The 20,438-nt window shown below is 31.1% G+C and overlaps 1 protein-coding gene across 1 annotated transcript in view; it reads right to left on the bottom strand.

Moving 5' to 3' along the window:
* Positions 1–20,438, bottom strand: part of LOC126822010 (cysteine-rich motor neuron 1 protein) — a 59,746-nt gene that overhangs the window by 20,523 nt on the left and 18,785 nt on the right. Inside the window, exons 2-4 of the mRNA XM_050550726.2 lie at positions 14,588–14,965; positions 10,870–10,981; positions 5,279–5,403 (exon numbers count right to left, since the gene is read on the bottom strand). Of these exons, the coding sequence (XP_050406683.1) occupies positions 5,279–5,403; positions 10,870–10,981; positions 14,588–14,965 (615 nt within the window). The remainder of the gene's footprint in view (positions 1–5,278; positions 5,404–10,869; positions 10,982–14,587; positions 14,966–20,438) is intronic.

Below are 20,438 nucleotides of genomic sequence, written 5' to 3'. Positions count from 1 at the left end.
CCCGGGTATCATTTTACCCTTATAATGGTCAGTCTGTGCCTTACTTAGTCTAACGATCATTTGGAATAAATCGATGAATGTGAACTTCATTTCATTTTGTCATTTGTTTCTTCGTCAGTTTCATTAGGTGACTTTAATAACACTTAAAAATCAAATATCCCCTACTTTTTTTGAATAGTATATAATCCTATCATACACATTGCTACTTACATGACATCTAAACTGTATGACTTCTCTTATAATAATATATACTAGTTACAGGGAGTACACTTTTGCCTTTCTGAACTAAAAATTTCAGTTTATGCAGTGTTGTTGTGTTTTTTTAAGTTTTTATCAAAATTTTACTCAAATTTCAAAGCCCCTACACTCCAAAAGAGCAAAGCAAAACTTCACTACTTAAATGAATATTTGTCTAGATTTATAGAGATCACAAAGGGACAGTGTTATCAATTTGACAATTATATTTTGGTCCAAATATCTACAACAAGCGGTTGCCATGCAAGATACGCCCACATTTTGCAAGAGATGGACAGAGAACAAGCACAAAAAAAGAAGTGATTTTTTCGAACAATCAAGGGCCATAATTCAGGAAGTTATCCAATATGTGCGAATATCGAAAGAAACCAAGAAATTTGGGTTATAAATATGTATTTCAAGTTTCATCAAAATCGGAAGAAAAATTGTGAGCTCTATAGGGTCCACAACCTTGATATACCATATTCTTACGCTATTTGAGAACGAACGGCGGCCATTTTGTCTGTCAATTTTGGGCCGATTTTCACGAAATTCGAACTCAGTCGTCCTTAGGGTGTAACGGTGATATAATACTACGGTTTTTTAAATCGGATAAAAATTATGACTTCTATAGGGTCCACAAGCTAAAAACGCGATTTTTCGTACAAACAGGGGCCATAATTCAGGAAGTTACAGTCCGATATGTGCGAATATCGAAAGGAACTGAGATCTTTGGGTTATAAACTTACATTTCAAGTTTCAACAAAATCGGATAAAAATTGTGACCTCTATAGGGTCCACAAGCTAAAAACGTGACTTTTCGTACAAACAGGGGCCATAATCCATGAAGTTTCGATCCGATACATGCCAATATCGAAAGCAGCCGAGATTTTTTGGGGATAAAGCTATATTTCAAGTTTCGTCAAAATCGGACAACAATTGTGACCTGTAGAGAGTCCACAAACAAATTGTGGACGGACGGACGGACGTCCGGACGGACAGGGGCGACGACAATATACGTCCACATGAAAATGTGGGCGTATAAAAATAATTCAATAATCTAAACCTATCATGAAGCAATCAAATAGATGAAGCCAGTGTTTTTGGTCAAGGTTAAACCTATCAAGAATGTTAATTAATATTGGGAAGGGCGGCACCTGATTAACCACTAACCAACATGCTCACCTAGAAAAAAAATTTCCTTTAATTTGCAATGATATAAGAGCATAAATCAGTTCATCAAAAGAAAAGTTTGTAATTAAAATGTAGGTTAAATCTGTAGCAGCGTAAATAAGTCATTACTTACTGACCATAGTAACTGGTTATGCTCATTAGACTCACCTAATTTAACTTGATATAATATTAAAACACTCACATGATGAGATATGCAACAGTTTTGGTGTCTAGGGAATGAAAGAATGAAAAGGGATTCAACATCCTACTTTGCTGCACCAAACAGGCTTCAGAAGATGGAAGTATGCAGGGAAATTCAAGGTTGAATGTTTGAAACTATAAAACTAATATGAATTAATTCTTCTTTTTTATGTCAGTACTGAGATACTGTCCAAGTCTTATGCAGTTATTGAATTTCATACAACATACAAATCTGATCAGTCTATAGGTGTCTGTAAATGCACACAAATTGCAATTTTTTACTGAATTTTCAAATCAAGTGACTAGACAATCATTATTAGCTGCCCCAAAGTTATTAATATTTACAACAAGGGGCTCATTCAGATCACCTACGGGCATATTTTTCTACACAGGAAAGCATTCATTTTTTCTTTGAATTTAATTACCGCTATCTACTTATTACACCAAATTATGATAAGAGTCCCTCAAGCTCTACATTTATATTCAAAACATCAATCTGATGTGAAATGTCTTTATATTTTTGGGAACTGATTTGATACAATTTAATACATGTACTTTATAAATATGTTAATTTTCAACCGTAATATTAAAAAAATACTTAAATTCTACACACTAGTAACTTAGGAAATTACCATACTTATGCTAATAAAATCACAAAATAATCTCTTACTTAATTAACATTTCAATAGATTTATTGTATAAAGCTCAGGTTTGAAGAATCTTTTTCTGTGACTAATAAACAAGGCAATGAAGCATGGTGTAAATGGAAGTATGCTTGGTTGGGTAGACAGTTTTCTCTTCAAATGAAATGTTTCGAAAAGGGGGCAATTATAAGATGATAAACCTCTTGTCTGACATAAATTATAGATAACATATTGAATGAAGTTAGATTGGTGATAAAATGTATGGTGTATAATAACCATCACACATACATAAAGTCAGTTACATATTTCTTATACAACACAAAAACTGGGTGAGAACGTTACTACTTAAACTTTCACATGCATGTCATAAAGGCATAGAAAAAAAAAGTAGCTTACACATTAGTGACAAGACAACTTTTGAGGTGGGTAATGTTACCATCTTTCAACAATTTAATGTCATTTCATACTAGGTCCACTGAAATTTATGTACCTTATGATTGTCTATAAATTATAGTAATTATTGCAGACAGTAATTTGACTACCACAAACATTCTTATGATTCAGTTTCTTTCTGATAATCTCTCATCTCACATTAATGTGTACATTGTCAGCTTGGTTTTGTTTATCTTAATATTTGCAGTTTTCATTGTGCTCCTGCTGCAACAAATGCTGCCTAAACAAATTCTAAACCTCCCATCCATGAAGACAGGACAAACAAAATTAAAGTGTTCGGGAAAACACTAATTTCCAATCCATTTGTGGTTCTATTTTAGCAGAAGAACATTTAAAAACTGTTCACCTGATTGATTTTTGATCGGAGTTAGAAGTTACAAATAATTCACTTGAAACTTCAATAACAATGTACATTTAACTTTACACTACTTTATAAAAATTTCCATTTTAATCTTTGTCCATGATTTATATCTCTTTACATAAAACTTGTATAATAACTCAAAAATTATTATACAAACACAGATTGCTATCTACATCTTAACATTTGTCATGCCCTACTTTATAATATAAAGCAAGACAAGCCAATTATCCCCAGACTTGTAATAAATGTTTGAAAACCTTGATATGCACTGTATTGTCAAAAGGATTGGATTTAAAGAAAACCAGACATCTAAACTTAGCCAGATTTCAATTATGCACTTTGTAAATTAAAACCAAATGGTAAGCAGAAAAGGTTGCAATATCTGCACATTTGTGTTATTTGCTGATAGAGACACTTAAGATGATTTAGGTGAGAAACCTTGTTAGAAGTTAAAACTTTTAACACCTTTAAATGTCATTGAACTGGATGTTGCTAAAGTTCTGCTCAACACATAGGTAATATGTAAATATATAACAATCACACTTGTGTTTATGATATCTTAGTACATGTAGATATACACATTAGCTTATACACATGATAGAGTTGTTTATTTTGATAAAAGTTATTTAGAATCTAAGAATTTTCTACTAAAACATGCTCTTATACATTAAGTCTCTGAATGTCATTGAAAGATGCATTATGGCTGTTCTTGCTGTAATAGTTCAAAAATAGATAATGAAAAATAAATAGATTAAAAATTAAAAATTTCAACAAATTACATTATTCTAAGTGAAGTTATGAGTGTTGCTATGACAATAAAAGAAGTCTTTGATTGTCAGTTTTTATTAAGTGATGTGCATTTCAATGTTAACTGATAATATGGCACAGATAGGCTAATACATTAAATATCTCAGCCATCCAATTTTCGAGAATACTGATTATGTGAATAAGTGTCTAAAATCATGAAAAGTTAGATATTATCTGAAAAAGATAGGTTGCCAGGCAACATTTACAATACACTAAAATCTGATTAAGAGTAACAACTCATGAAGTAATTATAAGAAATCATTAGAATTTGTTTGGTTTCTAGTTCTTCTCCATGCTAACGTTTAAACGTTACAAAACATTTAATATCATTTAGCTGTTCAAGTTATCGAAAATCATTAAAAATCAATATACTTGTTCGTCACAGTACCTTAAAATCTGTGTATTGTATAAAATTAAAATAAGTCGAATGATAACTTTGGCCCGTAGAGCATCTGCAAGATTTTTTGAAGTAATCATTGGATTAATGGCAGTAATTATCGTAAATCCCTGAAAATCAATAGACGTCTTCATCTCATAACCTTAAACTTTAAAGTTAATCAGATATTAACTTTAGTCTCAAGAGTGTCCACAAGATTTTTCAAAGTGATCAAGGGCCATAAATCTGACAGTAATTATCGAAAATCCTTGAAAATCAAATGGCTTCTTCGTCTAGTGACTTTAAATACTGTATATAAATTTAAAGTCAATCAGATATTCATTTTAGAGAATGGGGTTTAATGTCCACTCGACACAAACCAGGACATTTTGGGACTAACAGATTGAATGAACCAGTTGTTTTACTGGTCCTGTATGACCTCAAATCCACCATTAGTAAATCAATAATTTTCTGTGACGCATGTTACATTTACACATGGCCATGATAAGCATTCCGTTCTCAGAACCGTTCCAGACCGGGGTAAATTTCAAGAAAATTACCCTTTTACATTACTCTACAATAACTAGTCTGTGGAACTCTTCACAGAAAAGTTTATTTCAGTCCCTATGCAAATTATAGCGGGTAATTTATTTACATTTGGCCAATTCGTTTTATTTTATGGTCATTTTTTAAGTGATCTGATGCGATTTTGAATGAGTTAGCAGTCTCATCAAGTTACTCAATGATATCACGCTACCTGAGGTAAAAAAAATGTCCTAGTTTATTTGACGCATGCGCAATAATCCGTACTGACAACCGTTTTCAGACCAGATAGCATTTACTTTATGAAAACTTAACTGTTCCAAAATGGAACGGTCTCAGAGCGAAACGCTTATGTTTGACCTGTTTACACTACAAAAAAATTAACCATTCTGAGCTCGGAACCATTCCTGTCACGCTAATAATTTGTAATGTAAACAGGGCTAATGAATGCAAAAATTCAAGAAAATACTGTAAATAAAATCTTACCATTAACACACTGGAACTTGTCACAACAAGAACCTGGTAGTCTTGATGCTTTGGAAATCACCTGTATCTGATATCCTTCGTGACAGGTGACAGCAGGACAGGTATCTATTCTTTTGCATTTACATCTAAAATTATACAAGAAATAAATAATTAGTAAATATCACCATATAATAAAAATCACAGCTTTGATAGGCATTAGTATTGATGTATATTTAATAAAACAATTTCTATGTATAGTTACAATTTGAAGTAGTGACACCTCACTCCCATGAATGTATCATTTCCTTAAAGATACATTATGGGAGATTCGATAACGAGTTGGCAGTTCTCACTATAATAGTTCAAAACTAGATAATGTAAAGGCAATTTGCTGAAAATTTCATTCAAATTGATCCACTAAGTAATAAACCGAGAACTAAGCGGTTGAAAGTTCCGTCTAGCCTTGATCATCATTACTAAAGTCAGTACGATAAACAGCATAGTCTCGATTATCCATAAATCGTGAAGGACTAAAGAAAGACCTGCAATAGACAGATTTAGCTCTTGCATAATGTATGTTTAATAGACATGAAGCATTACACAGGCCAGAGGGATGTTCTGTTTTGTCAGAGGATGTGCAATGTATCACACAGAAAGTGCTTTTTTTCATTTTCAACCTAATAATAAAACAGAAGTATGATGGCTCTAAGACAATAATAAGACAATATGCAATGAAGTCATTCCTCCTTTTACATTACATGTATGTTGATTGTACACTGTAAATTTAAACTTGAAGTCACATGAGCAGCAGGTGATATTTAAGGCATGAAAAAGACGTTGATAAAGATCTATGTTTTTATCATACAATTACGTGCTTTGGTAAGAATGCTTTATAAGTTTGTCCATTTTTTTATCTTGTGAAACCTAATTCTATTTGTACCACATGCTTGTATTTAACTAGTGGCTATAGCATGTGAGGAAACCAATATTTGAGATTAATGAATTTGTTGTTCATTTAATAATATAATCAAGTACAGTTAATAATACAATCAACAATAATTATGTGTATCATGTGCTGTTTTGGCAAACATATACAAAGCCATAACAATTTTACACATGGACAGTTTTAATATTCACAAAATACATTTCATAACAAAAATCAAAATTAGCAACATCCAATTCATTTGTAAAATATATGAATAATAATTAACATGTGTATACAATTGATATTCAAATTAGCACCTTTTCTCAACTTTAGCATTTCATCATCAACCTTAGTTTATCATATAAAATGTGCACATACAATGTATTGAGGTGTGGTTGTTTTTTCAACACAAGTGCTAGGTAAATGGTTTTCCTGGCATATTGCTGTAATATATTTTATCAATTAAATGCACAACTGTTGAGTGACACATCATTTTTTGCTATTTCCATAAGGTTAACTAGAATATATAACCACACTGGAGCAACTAGAAGTTAATGCATTCAGTAGTGCACTTTTAAAGGGCAAAAGATTGTTCTTTTTAAATGTTTGCTTAATCAAATATTGATGTTTTATAATTAAGGTACATCTGGCAAATAGTGTTGCATTATTCATAAGGAGAGTGGTCCTAGCTAAAACTATTCAGTAGCTTTGACATGCATCCTTCTTTTGTCTTTAATGTTTGAAGTTTAATAATCCCTTAAACTACTCATCAATACACATAATTAATTATAAATTCTTTTTCTGAAAAATAGCTGTTTAGTGCTAAAATATTTTATAAAGTACATGTAAATATATGTTTTATAAATGTTTTATGATTTCAGATAATTCTATTCTGTTCAAAATGTATTTCTTCAAAATTAATCTAATGATTACTTAATATTAATTTTCAAATAAAAATAATTCATTCAAAATTGCTGACTAGACCATGCTTTGAAATAGGCTAATTTTTTGCAAAGGTCAACTGCATCTCTCCCTCAAAAAATTAGGCTGAAAGTTCATTTACAGTCAGCATGTACCTATAAACTGAAGTTTTTAACATGTTATATGTACTTTTTAACATCTCGTTTAAATGGTAAACCAATATATTTGTAAGTAGTTAAAAGTCAACTATTTTTTACACCTACCTATTAAGATAAAATAGCTATCTTTCTTTTTCTGAAGCTTACAGAAGAACATGTTAAAATGGTAAAGACACTAACTTACAAATGTTGCCAAAAAATGTGGAAAACAAGAATTTTAATTAATCCTTGAAAAGTACTTGACATATACATATAAGAATACTAATGATTATGGGTTTTATTGGCTTAAGAAAAACTCATTTGTATACATCACATAAAGACGGTTATAAGTCTATTGTAAGCTCTAGACATTTATTTTATGTTGTACGATTTTAATTTCTTGTTAAATCCTTTATATGCTTTTACCTGAACCACAGGTACTACAATTCCCTCAAAATTCTAAACAAACTGTAGAATTCTATTAAATGGTAAACCCAATATTTGATGGTTTATAGTGATCTTATTGCTATTTCGATCTCTTTCGATCATCTCACAACACACAATGACTTTATGTCTCCATCTTAAAATCAACGGTTGTTTCAGAAGAACTGTAACAATTAACAATACAAATGTCAGTATTCCAAAATTCCATGTACCGGTAAATATCAATTTCCATACCACTTTCTTTTTTTGGGCCATTGTCTTTAAAAAAAATAAACATACTATGCATGTTTGACATTGTAAAATGTTTGTTTTCAACGTGCAAGACGATAAGATAATAAATAAAGTGTTGTAACAGTGTGAAGCGTGGATATGCATGGTGTGAACAGAACCTTTATGATGGTTTGAAAAAATAGCAGAGAAATGGAAAATGAGTCAAAAAGAACCTTTAAAACTATGTTTGTTTGATAAACAGTTTGAAGAATATGGCAAAACAAGAAATGTCAACAAAACAACACAACTTATGTTTGACAAAGAAACACAGTTTACATGCTTACACACGTGTTTGACCACATATTAGTAATGTGTCCGTGTCCAAGATGTTTACAAAAAATAAAATATACATGTATACACAGAGAGAAACGCAGGTGTGACCAGTCAATTACAGTCACATGGCCCACTCCATAGTACTACAAATTTAAAGGAATAGTACCAAATTTCCATTCAGAGTTAGACATAATAGCCTAAACATAAAGAGTAATGCTGTGCTGCTGAATAGTTGTGAAGCAGTCTGATACTTCTCAGATTAGCCATTGGTAAACTAAAGATGGGTTCAAGTATGTAGATTGAATGCCAGAATGTCGAATTATCATGTCTGAAATCTTCAAATCTAAATATTCAGCCCTTCAACGATGATTGCATTTGCATGATTACATAACCCATTTAAGGTGACAAATTCCCAACCTTACCCCTATAGTACTGTCTGGATAAACAGGTCCACAAACTTTCTGTAGCATGGTTGTCTTGTTTTTAGGGCATACAATGCAGGTAAACAATTGTCAAAATTTGTTATCTGAGTAATTTTGGTGATAATTTGTAAACAGCTTAATATTCTGAACCGAAGCTTTCAGACAAGGTAAACCACCTATTTCTTTACATTTAAAACCACATGTATCAATGTATACCTAGAGCAATGTGGGGTTGCCCATTTAATTTGGTAGTTAATTTAAGAAGCAACAGAATTGATATTGTTATTATTAATGTACTAATTCATAAAAATTATAATTTTGATGCATTTTGTAAACTGTTAAATAAACTATGGAATTATGAGCTTGATCAAAATACAAGCTACTCGGGTAACATACAGTTTGGAAAAGATTTCCAGCATTTACAGACCACTTCTTATATTCAACATTTGTAATAATGACCTCTCCTAATGACCACCAGATTTCAAATCAATATCTTCATTGTTGAGTTATGGCAATAAACATGTCCCAAAAATAGCCATTCCTTGGCAATAATATATTTTTTGTGACTTTTTTTGGAAAGGATACAAATGCATGCTTATAGAACATTTCCTATAATAAGTTTTGGTAGTTTAACTATACAAATAGACACTGTATTAAGGGAGTTATGACTAAATTACAAAAATGTGCTTTCAAATTATCAGAATCACATTGGACATGTTTTGTTACGTGCATGAAAAACATTTGAAAACTTTTCAGTTTACAAATGGCTATTATTTTTCTAAGACTCACTTTTGATCAATGTTTGAAATATTGTAGCATCATGGCATTCATGAATCACATGTTTAAAAGTTAGGACATTTAAAAGCTCAAAAGTGCAAGATGACTAATCTGTAGTGTCCGTAACCATAGGGTTGTACCTTAACCATACATTATGCAAGAGCTAAATCTGCCAATTTTTTATTCATTTGAATTTGAAGTTGATTTTGTCATTTTGATCAAGCTCATAATTCCATAGTTTATTTAACAGTTTACAAAATGCATCAAAATTATAATTTTTATGAATTAGTACATTAATAATAACAATATCAATTCTGTTGCTTCTTAAATTAACTACCAAATTAAATGGGCAACCCCACATTGCTCTAGGTATACTTTGATACATGTGGTTTTTAAAATGTAAAGAAATAGGTGGTTTACCTTGTCTGAAAGCTTCGGTTCAGAATATTTAGCTGTTTACAAATTATCACCAAAATTGTTGTAGTGTCCATAACAATACAGTGATTAAAATGCTTTTTAAAATATTGAACTATTGATATTTGGAATTGCAAGGCACTGCAAGAAAATTTATTTGTTCAACCTAATGAGTGATAAGGCACTTTTGTCACAAATACTGTGTTTTAGCCAACTGTTCTTTTAAGTAAACAAATAAAAAAACATACTTTTTAGTAACTGAACCTTAAAGATTGATTAAAGACCACCTATGATGAAAGAAAATGATCTTGAGGTCAATGACTATAGACCACTACCGGTACTTCAAAAGTACTTGAAGACCTAGCTGGTAGACAATTATTTCTGGTTTTCATTTTATAGCTTTTCAACATTAGACTATGTTATTTAATTTTATAAATAGAATATCCATGTATGTATACTCCTTTCAATTACTTTTTCACATAAAAAGTTTTATATCCCTTTCATCAAAACATGTTACACACAATAATACACAGGTATATCCACTATTATATCAATGTCTAACCTATCTGTATACAACACCAAGTTGCTTGAAATAAAAATTAAGGCGTCTTTTTTTTTATCATGAATTTTAAAATTAAAGGGAGACTGTGGCTATTTCCACAACATATACATGTATTTATTACAATTATGTGATTTGACAGTGAGGCAAAAGATGACATTCTAAGCTGTCAATGCTCCCAAACCAGCATATCTGTTAGTTTTTGTATCATTATTCTAATTGAAGCCCATTCCCGCAAGCAATTTGTTTATGTCTGGTTAAATGAGGTACTGGTAACAATACTAAATTTAAGACATAATATAGCCCAAATTAATTCTTTAGCCTGTAACTTTTGAAAGGGATAATGTTTTGAAACAAAATTCAAACATATCTTATTGTCATTTCCATTGTACCGTGGAGGATGAAATCAATATTGAAATATCTCAAGGAATTGTGTAACAACATTATGATATCAAACTTTTTGTACTTACCCTTGTTGTATGTAACAGCAGCCATCTTCTGTTAATATATTAGGAAGTTGGAAACTGTCATCAGGGCAGATTTTAGCTTCAATTGCAGGACATATCACAGATTTACAGACGGCTAGTAAAGAAGAAAGAAAAATAAACAATATAAATCATTTAATACTATTTCAATAATCAAACAAGGTCAAGTGTCAACACAATCTATTTAATTCTTGAAGATAACATCAATTAAGCCACTTGTGTTTTCTAAACCATTTCTACAGGAAGTCTTTGTTTTTCTATCTGTGGGTGAAGTCAGATACAATATCATACAAAAAGGAAACAAAGGTATTAAATACTGGGTGGAGTTCAAGAGATAGATTCTATGAATTCTAAATTCACAACCATGCCATTCAAAACGGTAATAAGCCTAAAGGTCTGACTTTTTTTTTAGGAAAATTTTGATAATTTGCACTCGCATATGTATACTGATGAAAGGCATAAAAAAATGATGGTTTCTGCAAATTTGTTCTGGGTCAATTTCTGAACACGAAAAAAAAGCTTCAAATTTCCACTAGTTCTGAAATATTTTCCTTTAACTTTAAAGCTTATATATATATTTATACAAGTTCATCAACAAAAACTGAAAGTTAGAATAAAGGACAAAAAATTACTGAATGTTGACAAAGGGTTAATAAAAATCTAGGATTGTGCCTTTGTTAATGTACTGGGTTAATGTGTGCTATAAATGTACATGTATGTATATATGGATAAAAGTCATCCATCACCTTAATAAGTTGACATATAAGTTCCACCTGCTATTAAATTATGTATACTCCTATATATTTCCCTGCACTCCATAATTGAGAGGTAATTATGGGTTAATGATAGTGTTTTTGTATCCTTTAACAGGTGCTCTGATTATTCATAGTGAGACTGAAACCATGCGAAACAATAATTCCTGAAATACATAATGAGCTCACATAGAAGCATTATTTCTCAAGTGTTATTTTAATAGCCTGACTGATTCCTTAATGCTCTGTTATATTATATCTTAATTGAACCCTAATCTATGATCAGACAAATATGTGTAAAATTACACAGTTGGATATCCCTGTGGGCAGCTTGGTGGAGAATCTTAGTTTTGAAATGTATGATTAGCGACAATTTCATCCAAGTAGAAAATAAAAGATATTTTATCCTGGGGTATGAGAAGAATTTTATTGTGTTTAAAACTAGATTGATGATAACTTATATGGACATATGTGATCCAATTTCCAAATAGGATGAAATAGCCTGTTCATATGATTAAATTACACGATATTAGAAAAATCAGTCAAAAACCTATATAATTTTTACAATACATTAAGTAAGTAGGTAGGTCTGTAAATAGACATACTTTATTGCCATATGCTTAGCAAATTTTTCAAAAAGATCATTTGACATCGCATCTTTAAGTCAATTTCCTATGTCAATTACATGCCTGATGTGTCAATCAAGCCTCCTTGTATTTTGCTGTAGTGAAAGATGACTAATTCATGATATAATTATTCACTTTACAGATGTTTTTTTTTTCTCTCCCATAAATCATCTGAATTGGCACATCACATCCGTGAGGTATTCTTAAACCATATCCCTATAGCGGAAATGACAAACTATATAAACATGTAAAAGTAACATCACTGAACATGCTAGACATGTGCATGCTTTGTGTGGGTTTATATTTTTGATACCAGTATATAACATACTGGTTACAACTATACTTATTATGGCGTGGTGTCTAAGCTGCAACCTATGGGCGATTTTTAATCAACTCTTATTCAGCTATGAATAAATTTACTACAAATATGGAAAATTTAAATCGAAATCCTCTCATGCACTGTAGATCATATATTAGCTATTAGCTGTTATCTCTGCAATTTCTTTGGTTTGACTTCACACTATTTCACTACATGTAGTTATAAGCTATATAACCAATGCTATTAAGCTTCTGCACTATTAGTAAAAAAATTCATTAAGACCTGAATCAAAAAAAATCCATGTAAACATTTTTCTACACATAATGATGTAGTATACCTTTTATTTGATTAGAAAATTAAATGACATCGCTTTTATTCGTAATGCACCTCTTTTAAATTTTACAAGAATGTCCAGCTGTTTATAGTTAGCCTAAAAAATCTAAGGTATGAATCCCAACACCGCAAGTGACTAAACTTTTAAACTTTTGTGCATCACTGCATAAAATATAGTGTATATGTCATACATATTTTAGCATCTATATGCATACATTAATCTGTTGGTGTCTATGATCTTTTTCTATTTTTATCACTTTATAGTTTATCTTTGGCGTCCCAGGGACAGACATGCAGAGTGGAAAGATATAAAAAATATATTTTATGAGATGTCATCTCCTCAGGAGTTAATTATTTCTTCGTTTTTTTTCAGAAATGTAACAAATTTAAAGGTGTGTTCTGTTAGTGCATCTGTCTTGTGGTTTACAAATGGAAATAAGAAAAGATAAATGATTGTTCTAAATCACCAACAGCAAAAACTGAAATTAATGAATGAAATAAAAGTTTGTTTGGCCTTTGGGTGTGTAGGTTTTTATCAGTTAACATTTAACAATTGAAAAAAAAGTTAAAATAAAAGAATTGAAATAAAGAGGCATATATATATATATGCTAGTCGCTGGCTCAAAATAGCCTAGAAAACAATATGAAGTTTTTATCACTTGTTTAAATCTGAACATGTCAGATATTTACTTATATCAAAGTCCAGAAGGAAAGTGTGAGATATATATATAGTCCATATCATGTCATGGTTATTTTAAATGGAAAAGATAAGAAACAGATCACACATTCCTTTAGAACACTTCAGTTTTTATGAGTGAACAATGGCTGTGTAGAAAAACACATTTTACCAGTAGTAGTACTTGACAGACAGATTAAGACTTACAAATGAGGCATCCAAGTATGTATTAATGGAGAAAAGAATGTCAACTATTCAAGCCTTTCGTTGGATAAGTTGAGAAGCAATTGGCCTGGTAATTTAGATAATTGATGGCTAGTGATAACATGAAAATAATAAACTTCACTGTGAAAGATGTTCAACTTGATCATAACAAATACCCATAAGTAATTAATGAGTATATATATTACAGTATATGTTTAAACTATCTCAAGTACTGTTTAGTTTTAATGTTAAAGAAGCGAATCTGGATGAACTACATGTGTGTTTATAGTTACACAATCAAGAAATAGAATTTATGTATAAGAATTACATGTTTGTATATTTCTCTTATCATGTATACTTGAGGCTATGTTAACAATGCATGTACTGTACATTTGTTCTCACACTTAGATTACCCAAACATTCTTCTCTGTGGAATTCCTGTAAAGTCATGCTACATTTACCTGTGAACGATGGTAGCTAAGTATATTATCATGGCTTTGTAACTTGGATGGTATTTACATGTAGAGCAATCAATTAAACATATTTGCAGAACTCTCAGACAGTTGGCCATTCTACAATAGCGAGATGAAATATTGATCTGGTTTAAAAATTGTTCTTGAAATGTCTGCTTTTTTTAAGGTTCTACTGCTACTGTTACCTTCTGTTAACGAATCACCGATGTTGCCAACAGAATCTTTTTTTTTTATTAAGTCAGAAGTAGAAAGTAATGGATTTAAAGAAAAGAAAGAATCGATGTAAAAGATGTAGTTGTATTTGTAAAAACTTTGTTTACCTGATCGTTTACACACCAGTTCATCACAACACGAACCAGGAATTCCTTTCCCTTTATTTAATACAGCGGCATAAAACCCTGGAGCACACAAAGTTTGGTTACAATATGCGGGTCTACACTGACACTTTATTCTTTTATCCAGAGATGTGGAATTTTGTATTAATTTAGAATCTGGAGGGCATATTACAGTCACGTCATTATCACAGTTACTGCTTGTACAGTTTTTATCCGGAACGGAGTTCGCTGGAATATTATCAATAAAATTACTGGGAGGAACTGGTGTTGTTGTGTTGGAAATTGGTGAAGGCACCAGAACTTTGGTAGAGTTAAGAGCTGCTGTTTCTGGTTCTACTGCATTATTTGTCCCGGTACTTATTTCTGAAAATACAAAATATTAAAATAATCAGAAATTCACTCAAAATATTATCAATTTGATTATCTCTTAACAGTGAGGCAGAACAAAATCCAGTAGATGGATCCTCGTACAACAATTATAGGTCCACATGAAAATGTGGGCTTATAAAATGTGTGGGTAGAAGGTTTCACATATCTGGTCTCGAAGGCTAGAAATGGAATTTCACCTCCCTGAAGACTACTAATATAAGTCACGTGATTCTCATATTGCAAACTGCACAAATTATAGCATAAAACCACAATGACACCACTAGTTATTAAACTGGTGCCAATGTTGTTTTTGATTGGATCCAAATTGACTTGTTTTTATGTAGTATATAGATCAGCAGGGCTCTAGTTTCTGTCATTTCACCAGTCTTGACTGGCATGTACTGAAATTGTCCGGATGGAGAATTAACTGTTAGTCAATCTACATGAACACAATAAATACTTTAAAATTGAATTATAAATTTAGATAATGTTAAGGATTACCGTAGAAAAAAAGGATGTGCAATAAATTGACTTGTTAGTAAAATTTTGAAGTGGGAGCCCTGTTTCATGTATTATTCATGCATCATGCTTAAAACATGAATGCAGGTGTATCTATGGCCTGAGGAATAAAAGGCCACATACGAAGACTATCTTAACTTATTCAAAGCGTCTAATGTAATCTGATATTTAACAAAAACACTAACAATGTCAATTATCTATTGATGAAAATTATTAGATACGAGTGAAATTTTTATGATTATCTTAAAACAAGAGAAATTGCATGTTTACGTTTTCAGGGAAAGAGAATTTGAATAACAGCGCCGGAAAGTTTCCTGGTTTAACCAAAGATGTACGTTAATCACAAAAACTCCCTTTTGTTTGTTTAGTCGATCAGAATGCAAGCATACATGCCACTGATCAAAGTGTGGCTTTGTTTAGACCCATGTGTTGTGTTTGCTTGTTTCTTTGACAAAATAGTTTTGTGTGTTTCTTACAGGCTGTTGAATGTTTGTTTTGCTTCCCCACGATTTCCTGGCTTAAAATAAGCTTCATCTGTGCCATAAATTGTGTCAGTCTGTATACCAATAAGGAACCTCAGGTTAACATTTTTTCCCAATTTCCCAACAATCAAGGATATAAATTCACTACAAACATGAAGACAATTCAAATAAAATTACTGTCTTCAAATTGAATGCAGGTAGGCTTTGATTTGGCCCCAGGTTGTTGAATCTCAGTAATGCTGGTATAAACATGATTGAAATAAATCCAAGCGATATGTTTACTTTGTCTGGCTATGACATATACATTTCATCTAAAATCACTTTTTATTTTTGCTCTAAGGTCATGATCTGACCTGGCGTTATAAGGAACACACAAATTCTGAGACATCAAGTAATCATTATGGTAGTTAGGATCAAACATACAAACAAAAGAAAATCAAATTTTGTTGTCAGACTTGAAGCCAACAAGCTGGAACAAACAACTGAAAATGATAATATTTTTTCAGCATACTTTACATAATAGAGTGAAAAGATCTATAGGCTACAAACTGCTACATACATCTATATATCACTCCTTTCAAAATCATCAAAGATGAAAATATCTATAGATTAATAGGTGTCAGAAATGTCACATTTCACATGACAAAATAACAGGGAAAAAAACATTATTCAAAATTTTAAATTACTGGTTTGTAACATATCTAATTTCTAATCTATTAAAAACCAAATTTATTTAAAATGTGGGATCCCTGAAGTACAAATTATTGAATGAAAAATGTTCTTATTAGTTTTTTTGTTTGCTTTGAAAGGTTCTGAAAATCTGGAATCATCCCAACTTTCTCACTTTCATTGTTAGCTCATCTGTAACATGCTTCTCCTTTCACTAAACTAAGCCAGATAAAAATGAAAGGGCCCCTATTGAAAATAGGGTGATTAACTGAGAGAATAGACCTGAACTAAGGTGACCAAGTTATTAGATAGATATTATATATTTTAAGTGGATGACATAGTCAGTATTAACCTAACCTTCTTTAATGACACCCTCATAAATCTATCTTATATCTACCTACAAACACTGACTTGTTACACTGAACATGTTCAGTATTATATAAAACACAGCAACCACGATCACTCTTGACTATCATATCTGATGTACTGTTGGTATAGATATGTAGTCTACAAAGGTTAAACTGTTTTTAAACATGGGAAGTGAGGTGACTAAAAGATTCACCATTGTAAGGACACCAATCCCACAAAATGTCATTAAATCCTTTAATTACTATACTGATACCATTAAGATAGAGTACATGATTTTCAAAAGTCATGGAAAAAATTTATATTTACAATAATATTTTCAATCATGATGTATTTCCATTTAGAGTTGCAAATTACGAGTGCCCAGCTTAATTTACCCAAAAGACCTAAAGGGAAATAATATCATGACTTGTTTAATGCCGATTGAACCTCATTAGCAATATTTTCATTTCAATAACTGATTCCCGTCAGCCAGCCAATAAAATCTTACAATACAAATAAATGCAGTAAATGCTGTGCATTACATATTGTGGTTTTTTAAAGTCGACATAATAAAATACAACTTTCGATACAAATGGTTAAAGTTGCCACATTAAATGCGTTCATCAAAACACAATAACTAAATCAAAGTGTTGACAACTGCAAGTGTTAGTGTGGCATCTTTAAATTCTGTCTTGAGAAGATGAGAGTACAACAACCTAGACTCTATATCTACTTATTAATATTATAGTGAAACCTCAGGCCAGTTGCCAGAAAGTTTACATTATAATAAGATGATTGTTAGTTAATGTATCTACATAAAGATAAGTTGATTGTAAGTCAATAGGATTTTAACATACATAATATCCTAAATCTACAAACTTTTGGCAAAAAGCCCTGATATTACAATTCCTAGTAGAAACAGATTCCTAATGAACACCCCCACATTATTTACAATATTAAGATTGCTTCAAATTTTTTTCAGGTGAGTAGAAATGTTACTGCAATAAAATTATTTTGTTGTTGATTTCAAATGGATAAATACTGTCTGCTACAAGTAATAACACTCTAATATATTCTAAAACCATTATTAAGAGGGTTGCTAAATGGCATTGAACATGACATTGAGGTCATGTTGTAGTTTGTATGTATATTGGATAAGATCTGAATGTGTATTAAAGGTGTTAACTACTTGTAAATTGTGTCTTTAGCTGTAAACAATTAGACTGTAACACCCACTTGACAAGCCAATTAATTAACACTGTGTGTTACATCACTAATATACTGCTACTGGTAGGATATGGATATGTATTAGGAGATCCATTTTCCCACAGCTTGATAATAAAGTAATTAATGATGTGTAGAAGTAGGGATTACAATTTGAATGTTAAGGTGCTATATTGATGGTGTTAACACTTGATTAACACAGTATTATTTATATTGAACAGCTGATTGATAGATATATATCATGTTAATACTTATAAGTAGATAAATATCAATTCCAACTTTCTCATACAAAAATTTAATCTCTATAGTCCCATTAAGATCTTTTGAACAATACTATCCTTATATATCTGCTTAGTACATGAATAATTATTGTGCATACATACGGTTAACCATTTCTTAAAGAAAACACCTGATGGCCCTTGCATATTATAATGGTCAGTAAGAAATCAGTGAAACGGAAAGATCACATTCTATGAATCTATTAAAGGATAATACATCTTTATGAATAGAATATCTCTCACTACTGGGTACACTGCAGTATTAAGTACTACATGTACATGTATGTCTGTTGCTTGATCTATCAAATATAAGCAGGTCTATTTTTCCCTGCCTAGTAACCTGTCAATTCTCAGTAGGAAATCAAAATCCTTTAATACAGTATATCTCATAAAAACAAACTGATAATAAAAAATGCCAAACCATCATATCTTTAAAGTCTTCTCCTGATGACTTTTCTGATCAACTGTAGCCATCCATTAAACTAAAGTAGATATCTTAACAAAACGCTTATTCAGGTATTTTTTTCTTTAAAATAATGGACCATGGTGTATTTGTGTTTTTTTAGGTGTCCTTATCATGTACAATTTTGTTTAACATGGTGTTTCTATTAACCATTAAACACAGTGCAATGATCAATCTTCATGATTTCATACAATGACAGGACGTGATTTGTCTTCCCACTTTTTCAGTTATTAATTTTTCTGCACCAATGTGCTACATTAAACTGAACAATTTAGACAGAGATAAAAGGTATTAATGTTGCCCTTAGTAAACACTTAATGCAAAAAGTCAACTGTAGCTGACATGTTCAATAGATTTTGACTGACATTTAAATATGTCAAAGGTGATATCATGTATGTATGTATGAAAGACTAGATACTGAAAACTGTCAATGGATACTAGGTCTCATAAATTGGTGGCTGGGTGAAGTTCCCATACATGTAGAAAAACCTACACACCTAAAGGAGAGGTGACAGATTTTAGTAATTAAAACTGTAAAGAAAGCCTTTCAGATACATTTATAATGTGTACAAGTCTGAAACTGTCAGGAAAAACATGTACAGAGCTTTTTTGTCGCATTCATATGTCACTTTATGTAAGCAAATGGCCAAAAATCAAATTTGAAAATCATCAGCAGCATACAATATTCTATTTCAGTGATATGATCATTTAATGCAGTCCCAATATTTTAAGCTGAAACTATAGAAGAAAAGACGCACTTTCTTTACATTTTCATGTTTGACTTTTACATTACATGTATAACCCACATGTATGAACAAATACTTTGTCACTTCTGGAACTGCTCCTTTAAATATATTTATTAATAACAACTATATATTTAAATTACGATCTAAAATAATATGATAACTATAACCTAATGGGCCAGGGTCAGGTGTATAAGCTCATCACAGAGTTTTAAATATGAATTTTAATTCTAGCAAATGTGCTTCCTGAAAATAAATTTATGTTTTGTAATAAACAAACTAAAATAAAATTAGTTTAAACAAAATTCATTTCTTTCAAGGAAGAGAAATTATAAGAAGAAAGTTACAAGTAGGAGGGTGTTCATTTAAAACAAGCTTAAAAAGACACTTTCTTTTGGTATTCACAATGACTATTTATAGTACACATATGAAATATTACTTTTGTGTGTCCAAAAAAAGGGATTACATTAACATGTACAGTATGATTTTACATGGAGATATAAAGTTTACTTGGTAAGTTATAAATGTTTACAGAAAACCTTGGGTCAAACGCCTAATAGATTCTCAAATCTTGTTTTGATATCTCCTTAATCAATAGTGAAGCTTGTAGAAAACAAGATGTTTAACATTCCTTTCTAGTGTTAAATACACAAACCATCTGTAGATTGGCTCATTTCATTCATTCATGTGGTTAACAGAAATAATACTCAACAGAAAAACTTATCGATACAACTTTCTTGT

Source organism: Patella vulgata, chromosome 5 (genome assembly GCF_932274485.2).
Source record: "Patella vulgata chromosome 5, xgPatVulg1.2, whole genome shotgun sequence".
Lineage (NCBI taxonomy): Eukaryota > Metazoa > Mollusca > Gastropoda > Patellidae > Patella > Patella vulgata.
This window is presented reverse-complemented; position numbering and strand designations above follow the sequence as displayed.